This window comes from Musa acuminata, chromosome BXJ3-7 (assembly GCF_036884655.1).
Source record: "Musa acuminata AAA Group cultivar baxijiao chromosome BXJ3-7, Cavendish_Baxijiao_AAA, whole genome shotgun sequence".
Classification (NCBI taxonomy): Eukaryota; Viridiplantae; Streptophyta; class Magnoliopsida; order Zingiberales; family Musaceae; genus Musa; species Musa acuminata.
The window spans coordinates 22,880,213-22,898,201 of record NC_088355.1 but is presented as its reverse complement, the minus strand read 5'-3'; the positions used below and the strand labels follow the sequence as shown (position 1 = coordinate 22,898,201).

Below are 17,989 nucleotides of genomic sequence, written 5' to 3'. Positions count from 1 at the left end.
GATCTTCGTTGGAAGAAACCAGTACACATGCTCGTGCAAAAGCTAATCTCGTCTGAGCTGCTATTGCTTTGTCGATATAGAGTGGTTGTACCATAGTGCTGCATAACTTTGCAATAAAACGTCGACTCCAAAGATGTAGAGGAAGACCTTGAAAGGATACCCATAATGGAATAGACTGTAGGCTATCTAACTCCAAACGGACATCAGGAGACCAGCGTCGTAGAATCATTGGATGGCCGCGAATAGTCCAGAATCCTTCGATGACCCATTGCAAATCTTCTTTAGAGTATAGCTTGGAAAGAAAGAATCTGTTCTCCACCATATGAAGATCAAATGACGAAATTCACCATCGAGTTTTGATAAATGAGGATAGTGGGAAATAAGATGTTTTGAGACCTACTACATAGCCAACAATCGCCATAGACCATGTCTCAATAAGCTCGGCTGAATCAACAGTCTCGTATACAATAATCTTCTTATCAGCCTGAACTTCTGGAGTAAAGAATTCCAAGCTTAGATCCGGACTTCCAACTAGAGCTTTGAAGAGGCTAGTCCAAGGTCGAGGGTCATTGGAAATGAGAGCAGGCTGCCGCGATCTAAAGCGCGACTTGCTTCGATGCTGCTTCGTCGAAGGAGTTTCTCTCTAGAGAGGATATGGTGGAGGTGCAACTTGAGGGGTAACGGTAGGAGTCTTGACATCGTATCAACCCTCCCGCCACCATCGCCAGCCCTAGGGGCCGTCGCTGCCATGTTTGATCCCTCTTCTGGTCGCCGCTACAGAATCGTCGCCATAGGGAAAAGCCACCGCTGTAGTATATCAGATCGCCGCTACAATACCGTCACCCTAGGGAGATCTGGTTGCTGCTACAATATCGTCACCCTTGGGGAGAAGCCGACGCTGTAGGAGATCCGATCACCACCATAGTAGCATTGCCCTAGGGAGATCAGATAGTTGCTACAGGCCTATCGCTTGTGGGAGAAAGCCAACACTATAGGAGTCAGATCGCCCTAGGGAGATCTGATAGCCGCTATAGTACTGTTGCCCTTTGGAAATAGCCGACGGTGCAGGAAATCAGTCCACCGCTATAGTACCGTCACCCTAGGGAGATTTGATTGTCGCTACAGTGTCGTCGCCCGTCGCCCGTGAGAGAAAGTCGACGCTGCAGGAGTCAAGTCGCCCTAGACCCAGTCGCCGCTATAGTGTCGTCGCCACTATAGTACCATTGCCTTAGATCTGGTCACTACTACAGTGTCGTCGCCCTAGATCTGGTTGCCGCTATAGTACAGTCGCCCTAGATCTGGTCGCTGCTATAGTGTCGTCGTAGAAAAGATTCATCTATTGCTTGTCGTCGTAGAAAAGTTACATATCTTGGTCTCCCACTTAGATCTACTAGTATTCATAAAACCCACTGTCAGCCTATCCTGCAAAAAATAAAGAATAGAATTTCCTCCTGGAAAAATAGGCTTCTTTCAAAAGCAGGACGACTTGAACTCATCCGTTCGGTGTTGTACTCTTACTCTATATATTGATCTAATGCATTTCTTCTACTTATTGGACTACTCCAAGATATTGAACGGTTATTAATAAACTTCTTCTAGAATGACACAAATGATAAGACAAGGCATATGGTAAATTGGGACAGCATCTGCAAACCGAAAGATGAAGGGGGGCTGAACTTGAGAAATACTAGATATTGGAATAAAGCATGTTTGGTAAAGCAATTGTGGGACCATTTGCAAAAAAATGTTCCCTATGGTCAAAATGGGTTTCTGCTGGGTATCTTTCAAAGGAATCGATTTGGGTAATTTTAACAAGAACATACCACTCTGCAGCTTGGAAAGGAATTTTAAAGGCAAGGAATTGGCTAATCAAACACATTTCTTACGTAATCTCTACTGGAACTAATACTAATATGTGGTACGATCCTTGGGTGAATGGGAAAAGTATATTTCCATTATATGGTGACAGAATACGAAAATACCTTGGGGCTCCCAAAGATTGAAAGGTTTCCGAGTTCATTGCTAACGGTACTTGGTGTCTCCCTACTCCTATTTCTCCTGAAATGTTATAACTTTGGTCGACTATCACAGCTATTCCAATCAGGAACAGCCCTTCAGATGTACTTATTTGGCTTCATGACAATGGCAAATTTAGTGCCACATCCGCTTGGAATCAAATTAGGCAAAGAAATAACAAGTGGCTCCCAAGCAATTGGACATAAGATCAACCGGGATCACAGAGACATTCCTTATGTACATGGCAGGCCCTTCTGAATAAACTACATATAATAGACAATATGAAAATAAGAGGTATCCATCATGTTAACCGATGCTCCCTTTGTTGGGAAATCATAGGGGGCGACATCATATGCGCAGCGGAAGAACAAGAAAACAAAAATCCCCGATTCCCAAAAAGATGTTCATCGTCGTGCGAAGATTTGTGCGCAAAATCTGCAAAAACACAAAAACTGCGTATAAAGATTGTGTTACCTAGGGAGATCGTATATCCCTGTTTCCTTGCAGATCCTTAGGAGAGGGTGAAGGAGGTCAAGCGTCCTCCTCTCTAGCGGTGATCCACACAGCAGGGTTGCGACGACGCTCCTCAAAACTCCAGGCCTACTCTGAGGGGGAGAGGGAGAGGAGAATAGGAAGGGCAAGCAAAGACTCTAGCCTATGAGGCTGTGAATCCCTCCTATTTATAGAGATCCCGTGTCAAAACCCTAATGGGTCCTTTCCCTAGTGGGTATTGGATCTGCATCCAATAAGACAAGGGCTCCGTCGGATATCTCATATCCGAACCTCTACTCATCGCAATGCCTACCATATGTGTGTGACCCTCTAGGCCCAATATCGAGCTGGCCGTGAGTCATACCTGTCAGAACTCCTTCTAACTCAGTGAATTATTATCTCTGTAATAATTCACTCGACTCATCGACTACGGAAGTACTAGGCCACTACGCCGTAGTCCCCAGACGATACAGGGGAATCCAATCCATTGGACCTGTCTGTCCTCAGTTACCATGTACCTATAGTCCCTCATCCATCTAATATCTCAGAGACCGTATATCGAGCATGGTGCTGTCAGACCCATACGGTTTCTACTCGAGTCTCGCTCTAATCGGATTCTCCCGGAGAACTCTTTCTCTCTCAACCCGAATGACCCTGGCCAGGGATTTGTCTGAGCAAGAACACATAGGATATTCCTCTCATGACGTCGAGAGTGGATGATCTTCTATTGACACTCAATAGCCCTCGTAAGGTCGACTACCACTCCCAATGACCAGCTGTACTAGATCTGGGAACAGCCAAACCTATAAGTCTGGTATCAAAGAGTGGAGCACTCATACAGGACATCCTTGGTGTCTCAAGTCTAAGAACCAGATACACCACTAGGACTACGAAATCGTTTTCTGACAATAAGGCATCATCAACCATCCAGCATTCCGTAAGCGGATCAATCAGTGAACTCATTCTCCAATGAGCACCTGTACTGTATCCCTAGTGTCCCTACACGAGCAGCTATGAGACCAGCTGCATCCATCATATGGACGGGTATACAGCACACCAGTCTATCCGGTTATCACGATGTCCCTCTCGAGTAACCTATGACCGGGATTATTTAGGATATGTGTTTAAAGGTGAATCGATCTCATTATCGTGATCTCATCACGATCCGATTCCCATTGCACAAATCCAAGGACATCACAATATATATGCATTTATGCAATAGTTATAAAGTGATATACGCCAAAATATAATAAGCAAAAAGATTCTGTATCAAGTCACACGTGCCATCACTCACGTGATTGGCTTGCTGGGCACTTATGACTAGCAATCTCCCACTTGACCTAAAGCCAATCACCTATGTGTCTGATCCCCATCAGACCCCTGTGACGCTCAAAGACAATCTGAGACAATGGCTTTGTTAGTGGATCTGCAATGTTATCTTCGGATGGAACTCTTTCCACTGCTACATCTCCTCGGGTTACGATCTCTCTTATAAGCTGGAACCTCCTCAGAACACTTCTGATAAGACCCGGGTTCCCTTATTTGAGTAATCACCCCATAGTGGTCGCAATATAAGGAAGTCGACTTGTCGCTATCCGTATTGACTCCCAAACTCTCTCCTTTGCTGCATCTAATGCGGCAATGTACTCCGCCTCAGTGGTCGAGTCAGCAGTGGTATCTTGCTTGGAACTCTTCCAGCACACTGCTCCTCCATTCAAGGTGTACACATACCCTGAATTCGACTTGCTATCATCGACATCAGACTGAAAACTTGAGTCAGTGTAGCCTTCAACCTTAAGGCTATTACCTCCATATACTAGTAAAAGATCCTTAGTCCTTCTCAAGTACTTAAGGATACACTTTACTGCTTTCCAGTGCTCCAAGCCTGGATCCGCCTGATACCTGCTCGTGACACTCAGAGCATGCACTATATCAGGCCTAGTACATAGCATGGCATACATGATAGACCCTATTGTTAAGGCATAAGGTATCATATCCATGTTCGCCCTTTCTTAGAATTTTCAATGCCAAACATTTTGACAATGGTTTCTATGTACCTGGACTGGGACAAGCCAAGCATCCTCTTGGATCTATCTCTATAGATTCTAATCCCCAAGATATAGGATGCTTCCCCTAAGTCCTTTATGGAGAAGTGTCTAGATAACCAAGTCTTTACAGTGGATAGCATTCCTACGTCATTCCCAATGATGAGGATGTCATCCATATATAACACCAAAAAGGTGATAGCGCTCCCACTTACCTTTCTGTATACACAAGGCTCATCTTCGTTCTTAACGAAGTCATAAGATCTGATTGCCTCATCAAATCTTATGTTCCAACTTCGGGAAGCTTGCTTTAGTCCATAAATGGATCTAAGCAACCTACACACCTTATCTGGGCAGTTCTTGGACACGAATCCCTCAGGTTGCATCATATACACCTCCTCCTCGAGGTTCCCGTTGAGGAATGCGATTTTCACATCCATCTGCCAGATCTCATAATCATAGTGTGCTGCAATAGCCAATAGAATTCTGATGGATTTTAGCATTGCTACGGGTGAGAAAGTTTCGTCGTAGTCAACACCTTGCCTTTGACGATACCCCTTAGCCACTAGCCTTGCTTTATAGGTCTCTACCTTTCCATCTACTCCGATCTTTTTCTTAAAGATCCACTTGCAACCGATGGGTACAATACCTTCGGGCGCATCAACTAGGTTCCAAACCTTGTTGGAGTACATAGAATCCATCTCAGAATTCATGGCTTCTTGCCACTTCCCGGAGTCTATACTCATAATAGCCTCCTTGTACGTCTGAGGATCAATATCCTCAACATCCTCTCCTCTAATATGTCCAACATATCTCTCAGGAGGATGAGATACTCTATTAGACCTGCGTAAAGTTGAAAATTGTGTATTAAGTACCTGAACAGACTTGGGCTGTAGAGTGGTGCTTGAGCTTGGTTCTCTAACTTCGCTCAACTCTATCATTCTCCTACTGTCTGCGCCAAGAATGTGTTCCTTCTCAAGGAACACTGCTCTCTTAGCTACAAAGACCTTTTAGTCCTCGAGATGATAGAAGTAATACCCACAAGTTTCCTTGGGGTATCCCACAAATATGCATCGCTCTGTCCTTGATTCTAACTTATCGGGGTTGTGTCTTTTAACGTGGGCTGGGCAGCCCCAAATCTTAACAACCTTAAGATCAGGCTTCTTCCCTTTCCATATCTCATATTGTGTAGACACTACCGACTTAGTTGGAACTCTGTTCAGAAGGTAAGTTGCGGTTTCTAGGGCATATCCCCAGAATGAGATGGGTAGGTCAGCGAAACTCATCATGGACCGTACCATATCTAATAAAGTACGATTTCTCCTTTCAGAGACACCATTTAGCTGAGGTGTATAAGGAGGTGTCCATTGGGATAATATCCCATGGTCCTTGAGGAAGTGAGTAAACTCTGTACTTAAGTACTCACCTCCTCGATCTGATCGAAGAGTTTTGATACTCTTTCCAGTCTGGTTCTCCACCTCATTCTTATACTCTCTGAATTTCTCAAAGGCCTCGGACTTGTACTTCATTAAGTACACATATCCATACCTTGAGAAATCATCAGTAAATGTAATGAAGTAGGAGTAACCTCCAATGGCATGAGTTGACATGGGTCCACATACATCACTATGTATGAGTTCCAACAACTCAGTGGCTCTCTCTCCAGTTCCACTAAATGGAGAGTTGGTCAGTTTTCCACGAATGCAAGGCTCACAAGTTGCATATGACACATAGTCGAATGGATCTAGATATCCATCATTTAGCAACTTTTGAATCCTTCTTTCATGGATGTGACCTAGCCTACAATGCCACAGGTATGCACTGTTCAACTCATCTCGTTTCCTTTTGGACACATTTATATTCATGATATGTGGAGTGGTGTCTAACATAAATAAACCATTATGCAATGTTCCTTTCGTGATGATCTTATCATCTAATAATATCGAACAACCATTGTTCTCAAAAACAAATTTATATCCACTAACTGTTAAACATGAAATGGAGATAATGTTTTTGATAATAGAAGGAACAAAATAACATGCATCTAATACAATAAAAGCTCCACTAGGCAGATGTAGGGCGACCTCGCCAACAGCTAATACAGCAACTTTTGCTCCATTACCCATCTTGAGGTTCATCTCGCCTCTCTCTAGTCTCCTAGGCCTTGCCAGAACCTGCAACGAATTGCATATATGATAAGCACTACTGGTATCTAATACCCATGTGTTATCATAAGAGTTTGACAAATGGAGACTGATCATGAATGTACCTGAAGCTTCATCAAGCTTTTGTTTCGCCCTTTCTGCAAGGTACTCTTTGCAGTTTCTCTTCCAGTGCCCATCTTTACCATAGTGGAAGCACTGGCTTTTGTCCTTTGTTGGGTCTTTCTTAGCAACCTTTGCTTTACCTTGTTTGCCCTTGCCCTTTCCCTTCTTAAGGGACCTTTCTGCTTTCCTTTTCTTTCTGGTCTCACCAGTGTAGAGAACTGGCTTCTCTTTCTTAATAGTACTCTCTGCCTCCCTCAACATATTGAGGAGCTCTGGGAGAGTCACCTCAAGCTTGTTCATATTAAAATTCATTATGAACTGTGAAAAGGAATCTGGTAGGGACTGAAGCACAATGTCCACACACAAGTTATCCTCTAGGACCATTCCTAGACCTGTGAGTTTCTCTATCCACTCAATCATCTTTAGGACATGGTTCTGAACCGGTGTCCCCTCAGTCATCCTAGCGCGGAAAAGGCTCTTGGATATCTCATATCGTTGAGTCCTTCCCTGTTCCTCAAACAATTTACGGACATGTAGGAGAATGGATCTGGCATCCATCTTTTCATGTTGTCTCTGTAACTCTAGAGTCATAGAGCCCAACATATAGCACTGAGCAAGAGTGGAGTCATCAATGTACTTCACGTAGCGAGCGATCTCATCCTCGCTTGCCCCTTCTTCGGGCGTAAGCATCACTGTATCAAGTACGTACACGATTTTCTCCGCTGTGAGAACAATTCTCAAGTTACGGAGCTAATCCGTATAATTTGGACCAGTGAGGCGGTTGACATCAAGTATGCCACGTAAGGGATTTGAAAGCGACATTTTCTGAAAATAAAGATGTAGCAAAAATGAATAACATGCAGATTTTGCAAGAAATAAACTATCAAGATATGGACTTCTATCTTAATATGCTCCCACTATTTTACTAACGAGTCACGCGACACCCTCAGCACGTGAAACGGAAGTCTCCGGCAGACTTCTAGTGGGGATCAGGATCCAATCAGCGTCTTAGTGTAACCTCGAGGGACTCGACCAATCACACTAAGCCTAAAAGGTAGACAACTCTTGCCGATCACAACTCCTTGTGATTCCCGTCCTGTTCGGCCTCCGAATCACCATGGCCTCGAGGGACTCGACCAACCATGATGCTCGGTTAAGTCAACACCTTCGTTACAAGATGAGTCTGATTTGATGATATACCCTCGAGGGACTCGACCAAGCATATCATGCCCTCAGGTCACCGGTGACATCTCTATGTCGTAAGCAAGATAGCGAATCGCGATATAGGTGAGTCTCGAGGGACTCGACCAACTCAACCTACACCGGGATTCGGTTCCTACTCATAACGATGGAAGGCCACGTGGGTCAATCTAATTGCCTCACGTTTACCGACTTAATTTTATCGAGAGATGTTTCTATGATTTGGTCTCCTAATATGACATGTCACACATATACATATTTAATATATATCTACATCGCATGTAAATATATATACATATCTAGTATGTGTATAAGCAATCACACCAGATGATCATGGACCACAACCTAATATGATTAGGCCCGAGCCAGTAGGCCTAATCACTCACATCAAGATCTATGTGTGCAACGGTGCATCTCCATGCCTTGTGATCGTCCATCTCATCCTCGTCGGTTCCGTCGACATCTTGATGCATCTCCATGCATCACGATCGTCCGTCTCGTGGGTCCCGCTATGGCTTCCACGCTCCCGCTGCGCCTCCTCATGTGATTACAACTTAATCATAGGCACGCAGGCCCGACAATAAACGAGAAATATAATGGAGGTTCGCAGACCTCAATAATAATAATCATAAGTACACACATCACACGGTCCATGATCATCCGTCCACTCATCATACATCACATGTATAAATAATCATCATCATGTAGGACTACTAGATAATAATAAAAATAATAATCAACTAAACCTTTTAATTAATTAATATTTTCTGAAATAAGGGATATATGGGGAATTTCTCAATTCCTAAGGGTATTTTCGTAATTTGGAAAAAAGACAGAAACTGAAATTTCTCAAATTCCGAGGGGGCAAAACTATCTTTTTGCCCAGAAAACCCTAATGCCCTTCTCCCCCTTGCTGCTGCGCCGCCGCCGCCGCCACCCTGCTGGCGACGGCCTGTGCGGCGAGGGCGAGGGCACTGCCCTCGCCTGCAGGTGGCACGCTCGCTGGGGTCGCTGCCGCTGCAGGTGGGCGCCCCCGCGGGCGCCGCCGCCTTCGCGGGCGGTTCTGCCCGCGAGTCAGCGCCCGCAGGTGGTGCTGTCTCGCTGGCGGCCGCCCTTGCGGGGTTTTTGCCCGTGGGAGCAGCGGCCACAGGCGCCGCTGCCCTGCGGTGCCTCAGCCCGCGCTGCTGCCCCGCGGCGCCTCTGCCCGCGGGCTCAGTGGCCGCAGGCGCTTCTACCGAGCGGGCTGCCAGCCCCGCCGGCCGCAAGCCTGCTACAAGCAGACCGCCGGCCGGCTGCTGCAGGCACAGCGCTTGCGCATGCTGACACGCCCCAAAAATATCCATGATATTAAAAATTTTTCATCATAACTAACCCAGGATCCAAACACACATTTGAGGTCACTAAGAAAACATTCAGATCAAAAATTTCACTTCTATAATCTACCAATTCATATCCCTGTGCAATTCATAAACATAGCACACATCACTCGATAATTCATACAATCTGAACTCGACTCATCAAAATAAAAACCACAATATAAATCCACAAGTGGGGAAATCTATGCAGTCACCACAATCATCGATTTACCATAAGTTCATATCATTACACAAATTTAATTTAACATTCCAAAACCCTATACATGAGGGATCCTTTAACTTACACAAAATCCACAGGTTTAGATTCATAGTCACATTTCATTAGATGCAAGGTAGCTTATACACAACTACATATATGCTAACAAAAGTTCTGCCCAACGTCTTCTAAACTTTCCGCTGCCTCAGCCCATTCTTAACATTTAAGCAAGAGTTACGCTATCCTGAAAAATTTATCAACAAACGGGGTGAGCATAAAGAGCTCAGCAAGTGACTAACATATCCATATCAAAATAGTACAATTTCCAAAGAGATACAGTTTCAAAACACAAAGCAGAATATACGATTTCGTAGACATAATATCATTAGGAGCAGAATCACAATTGTCCTTTTAATCATACATATTTGGTTCCTGACAGATGGGGCATAGAGTAATTGGAGCATATCAGAAACAAAGGAAACATATCGGAGCTTATCAATGGCATATAAAATGTTCCAAAGCACATCAACGACATATGGAACATTACGAAGCAAACTCAACAGTGAAGGAAACATTTCAGAGCATATCAAACTCATATGTCGTACAGAAGCTCAAACGTCGTCCTTGACGTTGCAATCATATCATACTTATCCAGAGCAGGAACAGAAATAACTCACCAAGACTCTGGATGTCATATCAAACATATAGAGGGTGTAGTGGGATCTCAGTCAGAATGTGATTCATCCATTTCTGAATGACCACCTGACAAAAGTCTCCCACGTCTGGGAGCTCCATCCACCCACGTCTAGGTGAAGTCAAAGGGGGCCGGCAGAGCATCGCAGGCTCTAAGCAATATCCCACATAGCGGGACCCCACATAGCGGGCAAATAAGCGCATACCAGAATATCCCACATAGCGGGACCCCACATAGCGGGCAAATCAGCGCATACCCTTTACCATTTCTGGCAAAGGTCCAGACAATCCCACACACCAGAGTACAAGAAGGCAGTTTCAACAAATTGCAGCATATAACGGAAGCACACGCGGAACAACCAAACGTACATGTGCCTTTTCAAAAACAATGTGATGCAAGGAACAAATCTCTCACAAAATATTCATTTTAGGGAAAGAATTGAAAGCAAGAGTGTACAGGGATTCCAAGCAATCATAACCAGCTCAATTCCAATAAGAAGGTTAGGCGAATTCAAGTATCCAAGGAAATGGAACAGAATACGCGAAATCGACCAAAGCTCGATTTCGGACAGAATTCCAGTGGCACATCAAACAAATATTTCAGAATAACAAATATGCTCCAATACCCATAAGAAGGCTATGGTTGAACCATATATCAGTCTATATTCGGATGGAACAGATTTCATATGAAACAGGGCTCCCAACACAGAGTTACCTCTGATTTGGTAACATAAGGTCAAAATCACAATCACTGGTTTGCAGACTTTATAGGATCGGATTCAACAGACGATAGGGTGAGCAATTGAACTCCAAAATTTTCAAACTATATGTCAAAAGAGAGGATTTCAAGTCTAGTTTCAAATAAAATCAGTTTGGTACAAATAAGAATTTTCAACAGGGAGTTATAGGCGTTTTAGTTTCGAAAGGTCAGAAATCTTGAACTCTGTTTTACAGCGTCTATAGGCTCTTTTGAAACAAATTTTTGGGTAAGTATTCGGTGTCCAAAATCTACAAAATCGGTGTCAAAGGAAAGACATACGAGTCTAATTTCAAACAAAAATAGTTCCTGCCTGAATTCTCATTCTGTACTAAAACTTAGGGCCGAAACAGTGCTTAGGGGTCAGTTTACCGAAAACTTTCAGAATCCATAGTTCTATGTCCAAAGAGGAACATATCAGTTTCTAAATAAAAAATCTTTCAATTTATTTTGAATCAACATAAAAACAGAGTCAAATACTTATGTAGGATGGGGTTAGAACACTTGCCTTTGCAAATTTTGACCCGAAGTAACAAGATTAAAGCAAAAACCCTAAAAGCCCCAAATTTTCTTTCTCTTCTCCTTCTTCTTCTTCTTCTTCTTCTTCTTCTTTTCTTTCCCTGATCACCCACGAGCTGCCTCCTCTGCTTCCTTAACAACGAAGGCAGAGAGGCTTAAGCGGTGGAATTTGTCATTTGGTGCATTTTGCAGTTTAGTCCTTGTTTTTATCATATTCACGATTAGGTCCTTAGGGTTTACATATAGGTCCTCAGATTCTTTCTTCCTTTTTTTTTTTTTTTGAACAGATCTCCCAAATCTTACAAATAGGTTACCTCTAATTCATACTCTATTTCTTTTGTCAATTAAAATAGATGCTTACATTATCACCAACAGTTCATACGAACATTCGGAAATGAGGGGTGTTACACTCTCCCCCCCTTAAAAGAAAAATTTAGTCCTCTAAATTTATCGTACCTCTATTCGATGAAAAGTCGAGGGTACACCTTTTTCATTTCCTCTTCTAGCTCCCAAGTTGTCTCCGCTCCAGAATGATGTCTCCAAATTACTTGAACCAGTGGAATGACCCGATTCCTTAGGACTTTTTCTTTCTTATCAATAATCTGAATAGGCTCTTCCACATAGGATAAATCTTTATCGATCTCCACCAGCTCATATTTAATGATGTGAGCAGGGTCATACATATACTTTCTAATCATCGAGACATGAAATATATCATGGACATGGCTCAATGCTGGTGGTAAAGCAATCCTGTAAGCGACAGAACCAATCCTCTCAAGAACCTCAAAAGGTCCAATAAATCTTGGGCTTAATTTTCCTTTCTTCCCAAACCTTATGATGCCTTTGGAAGGGGAGACTTTTAAGAATACCAAATCTCCGATTTCAAACTCAATATCTCGCCTTCTATTGTCGGCATAACTCTTTTGACGACTCTGAACAGCTTTGCTCACCATCATCACCCCATACAAATTTCATACTCTTCTTAGTGAGTTTGGTGAGAGGTTGAGCAATTCGAGAAAATCCCTCCACAAATCTCCTATAATAACCTGCCATGCCCAAGAAACTTCTAATCTCTGTTACATTTGTTGGTACTTCCCATTCAACTACAGCTTCTATTTTCTTTGGATCAACAGATATGCCCTCCCCTGAAATCACATGGCCTAAGAAAGCAACTTCATTCAACCAAAATTCACATTTGCTGAACTTCGCATACAACTTCTTTTCTCTTAGTATGGACAACACATCTCTCAAGTGTTCCTCATGCTCCTGATTACTCTTTGAATACACCAATATGTCATCAATAAATACAATTACACAGATATCCAAGAGCGGTTGAAATATCCTATTCATTAGTTCCATAAAAGCTGTAGGGGCATTAGTCAAACCAAATGGCATCACCAAGAATTCATAATGACCATATCGAGTTCTGAAAGCTGTTTTTGAAATATCCTCCTCCTTGATCTTCAACTGATAGTAACCTGACCTCAGGTCAATCTTAGAGAATACTTGTGCACCCTGCAGTTGATCAAACAAATCATCAATTCTAGGTATGGGATACTTGTTTTTGATGGTCACCTGATTCAACTGTCTATAATCAATACAAAGCCTCAATGTTCCATCCTTCTTCTTCACTAATAGTACCGGAGCACCCCATGGGGATACACTGGGTCGTATGAAACCCTTGTCTAATAATTCTTGTATTTGCTTCTTTAATTCTTCTAACTCAAGTGGTGCCATTCTGTAGGGAGGCTTAGATATTGGGGTTGTACTGGGGACTAGATCAATAGCAAATTCACCCTCTCTATCTAGAGGTAAACCAGGCAAGTCATCAGGATATACATCAGGAAACTCTTTAACCACTGAAATTTCATCTAAGTGGGTTTCCTGATTTGAATGCTCCTTTACACACACCATATAACAAAAACAACCTTTTTGCATAAGATGATAAGCTTGAAGTGCGGATATTAAGCAAGGAGGCAAATCATGCTTAATGCCCTCAAAGAAGAATATAGGCTGATCTGGTATGCAGAAAGTAATTATTTTTTTGTAACAATCAATACTAGCGTGATGAGAAGATAACCAATCCATGCCAAGTATAATATCAAAACCCTGGATCTCTAGGAGAATCAAATCAGCAAGGAATTCGTGGTCTCCTATAGAGATCAAACAAGATGGGTAGACCAAGTTTGTTGCCAATGAATCTCCAACAGCAGTTGTTACATATAACATATAATCCAGGGGTTTAGGTGGAATATCCAAGTGACAAGCAAAGTATTTTGAAACAAACGATAAGTTGGAGCCGGGATCAAACAAAACTTTTGCATTTCTTTTAGAAACATGAAGAATACCTTCCACCACTGATTTAGAAGCTCTAGAATCTTGTTCAGTGATAGCGTACACTCTAGCATGTGCTGAGGGTCTAGGAGACAGTGGCTTCTTTTTCCTGTTCAGCGGGCAATCTCTTAATTGATGATCTAGCTTTCCACAACCAAAACATGCTCCAGTCACCCGAAAACACCGGCCTGTCTCATGATTTAATCCGTATTTTGCACATAACTGAGTCCTCCCCCATGGTTTCCTTTTCTCAAATCCAGATGTCTTAAACCTCTTGTTACTATCTTCATATTCATTTTCCCTCCTGCTTTTGCTAGTAAATTTGTCCCTTTGGTTCTTGCCAATGATTTCTTGAATTTCCTCCATGTCTCTTTCAATTTTCAAAGCTCTTTCTACCGTATCAGCATATGTTTGTAATTTTAAGGCTGACATTCGGCTTCTTATTGCCGGCCGTAATCCCCTTTCAAACCTTCTTGCCTTTCTAGATTCATCATCAGTCATATGTGTGGCAAACCTGGAGAGCTCAGTAAATTTAGATTCATACTTTGTAACCGTCATACTTCCCTGGATAAGATTCAAGAACTCCAATTCTTTTTGCTCTCTCATGCAATCTGGAAAATATTTGTCGTAAAACTTTTCTTGGAATAACTTCCATGTCATAGGCTCATGTTTGATTTCAGACATCCTCTTAATCATTCTCCACCAGTGTTCAGCTTCTCCTTCCAGCATAAAGGTGGCAAGAAAAACCTTTCGTTCATCAGAGTAACTTAAGGCATCAAATATTTTCTCTATCTGCATCATCCATCGTTCCGCCACCATTGGATCAGATTCACCACTGAAACTGGGAGGACTAAGCTTCTTAAACTGTCCAATTCCCAACCCCGTCCGGTTTGATGTCTCTATTCCATCATTACTTCCTTGTTGGACAGGTTGTTGTTGTTGTTGCATCACTTGTGCCATAGTCTCCAAAGTCCGCATAATACCACTCAATTGATCAGTAGTAGATGCAACAGGAGAACCAGATGATCTCGTCATCCTTGCTTCCTAAAACATCAAAAGAACATTTTCTTTGATCAATCTCTAAATGATAGTCAATAAACCTAAAAAAAAAACATAATATTCTTAGTGATTCTCAAATCATGCTCTGATACCACCTCTGACACGCCCCAAAAATATCCATGATATTAAAAATTTTTCATCATAACTAACCCAGGATCCAAACACACATTTGAGGTCACTAAGAAAACATTCAGATCAAAAATTTCACTTCTATAATCTACCAATTCATATCCCTGTGCAATTCATAAACATAGCACACATCACTCGATAATTCATACAATCTGAACTCGACTCATCAAAATAAAAACCACAATATAAATCCACAAGTGGGGAAATCTATGCAGTCACCACAATCATCGATTTACCATAAGTTCATATCATTACACAAATTTAATTTAACATTCCAAAACCCTATACATGAGGGATCCTTTAACTTACACAAAATCCACAGGTTTAGATTCATAGTCACATTTCATTAGATGCAAGGTAGCTTATACATAACTACATATATGCTAACAAAAGTTCTGCCCAACGTCTTCTAAACTTTCCGCTGCCTTAGCCCATTCTTAACATTTAAGCAAGAGTTACGCTATCCTGAAAAATTTATCAACAAACGGGGTGAGCATAAAGAGCTCAGCAAGTGACTAACATATCCATATCAAAATAGTACAATTTCCAAAGAGATACAGTTTCAAAACACAAAGCAGAATATACGATTTCGTAGACATAATATCATTAGGAGCAGAATCACAATTGTCCTTTTAATCATACATATTTGGTTCCTGACAGATGGGGCATAGAGTAATTGGAGCATATCAGAAACAAAGGAAACATATCGGAGCTTATCAATGGCATATAAAATGTTCCAAAACACATCAACGACATATGGAACATTACGAAGCAAACTCAACAGTGAAGGAAACATTTCAGAGCATATCAAACTCATATGTCGTACAGAAGCTCAAACATCGTCCTTGACGTTGCAATCATATCATACTTATCTAGAGCAGGAACAGAAATAACTCACCAAGACTCTGGATGTCATATCAAACATATAGAGGGTGTAGTGGGATCTCAGTCAGAATGTGATTCATCCATTTCTGAATGACCACCTGACAAAAGTCTCCCACGTCTGGGAGCTCCATCCACCCACGTCTAGGTGAAGTCAAAGGGGGCCGGCAGAGCATCGCAGGCTCTAAGCAATATCCCACATAGCGGGACCCCACATAGCGGGCAAATAAGCGCATACCAGAATATCCCACATAGCGGGACCCCACATAGCGGGCAAATCAGCGCATACCCTTTACCATTTCTGGCAAAGGTCCAGACAATCCCACACACCAGAGTACAAGAAGGCAGTTTCAACAAATTGCAGCATATAACGGAAGCACACGCGGAACAACCAAACGTACATGTGCCTTTTCAAAAACAATGTGATGCAAGGAACAAATCTCTCACAAAATATTCATTTTAGGGAAAGAATTGAAAGCAAGAGTGTACAAGGATTCCAAGCAATCATAACCAGCTCAATTCCAATAAGAAGGTTAGGCGAATTCAAGTATCCAAGGAAATGGAACAGAATACGCGAAATCGACCAAAGCTCGATTTCGGACAGAATTCCAGTGGCACATCAAACAAATATTTCAGAATAACAAATATGCTCCAATACCCATAAGAAGGCTATGGTTGAACCATATATCAGTCTATATTCGGATGGAACAGATTTCATATGAAACAGGGCTCCCAACACAGAGTTACCTCTGATTTGGTAACATAAGGTCAAAATCACAATCACTGGTTTGCAGACTTTATAGGATCAGATTCAACAGACGATAGGGTGAGCAATTGAACTCCAAAATTTTCAAACTATATGTCAAAAGAGAGGATTTCAAGTCTAGTTTCAAATAAAATCAGTTTGGTACAAATAAGAATTTTCAACAGGGAGTTATAGGCGTTTTAGTTTCGAAAGGTCAGAAATCTTGAACTCTGTTTTACAGCGTCTATAGGCTCTTTTGAAACAAATTTTTGGGTAAGTATTCGGTGTCCAAAATCTACAAAATCGGTGTCAAAGGAAAGACATACGAGTCTAATTTCAAACAAAAATAGTTCCTTCCTGAATTCTCATTCTGTACTAAAACTTAGGGCCGAAACAGTGCTTAGGGGTCAGTTTACCGAAAACTTTCAGAATCCATAGTTCTATGTCCAAAGAGGAACATATCAGTTTCTAAATAAAAAATCTTTCAATTTATTTTGAATCAACATAAAAACAGAGTCAAATACTTATGTAGGATGGGGTTAGAACACTTGCCTTTGCAAATTTTGACCCGAAGTAACAAGATTAAAGCAAAAACCCTAAAAGCCCCAAATTTTCTTTCTCTTCTCCTTCTTCTTCTTCTTCTTCTTCTTCTTCTTTTCTTTCCCTGATCACCCACGAGCTGCCTCCTCTGCTTCCTTAACAACGAAGGCAGAGAGGCTTAAGCGGTGGAATTTGTCATTTGGTGCATTTTGCAGTTTAGTCCTTGTTTTTATCATATTCACGATTAGGTCCTTAGGGTTTACATATAGGTCCTCAGATTCTTTCTTCCTTTTTTTTTTTTTTTGAACAGATCTCCCAAATCTTACAAATAGGTTACCTCTAATTCATACTCTATTTCTTTTGTCAATTAAAATAGATGCTTACATTATCACCAACAGTTCATACGAACATTCGGAAATGAGGGGTGTTACACATGCGCCGGCGCTGTGCTGCCTGGCTGCGGCTGCGGCTGGCTGCAGGCATGCAGATCGAGGGCAGCAACTGTTGCTGCCCTTCCTTGCTTTTGCGTCAACGATTTTGTCGTCAATATTCTTCCTAAACACAACACAAGCAGTTCAAAAACCAATCATTCGCACGAACAACCTGGCTCTGATACCACTGTTGGGAAATCATAGGGGGCGACATCATATGCGCAGCGGAAGAACAAGAAAACAAAAATCCCCGATTCCCAAAAAGATGTTCCTCGTCGTGCGAAGATTGGTGCGCAAAATCCGCAAAA

General features: G+C 42.1%; 1 protein-coding gene across 1 annotated transcript; it reads right to left on the bottom strand.

Annotated features, from left to right (window-relative positions):
* Nucleotides 1-13,362: 13,362 nt before the first annotated feature.
* On the bottom strand, nt 13,363-17,707 carry LOC135642887 (uncharacterized). Its single transcript, XM_065159367.1, has 3 exons — nt 17,259-17,707; nt 13,960-14,935; nt 13,363-13,366 (listed from the first exon to the last, which is right to left on the bottom strand). Exons 2-3 carry the CDS (start codon nt 14,928-14,930, stop codon nt 13,363-13,365), a joined length of 975 nt encoding a protein of 324 aa, XP_065015439.1. The 5' UTR covers nt 14,931-14,935; nt 17,259-17,707.
* Nucleotides 17,708-17,989: the final 282 nt, after the last annotated feature.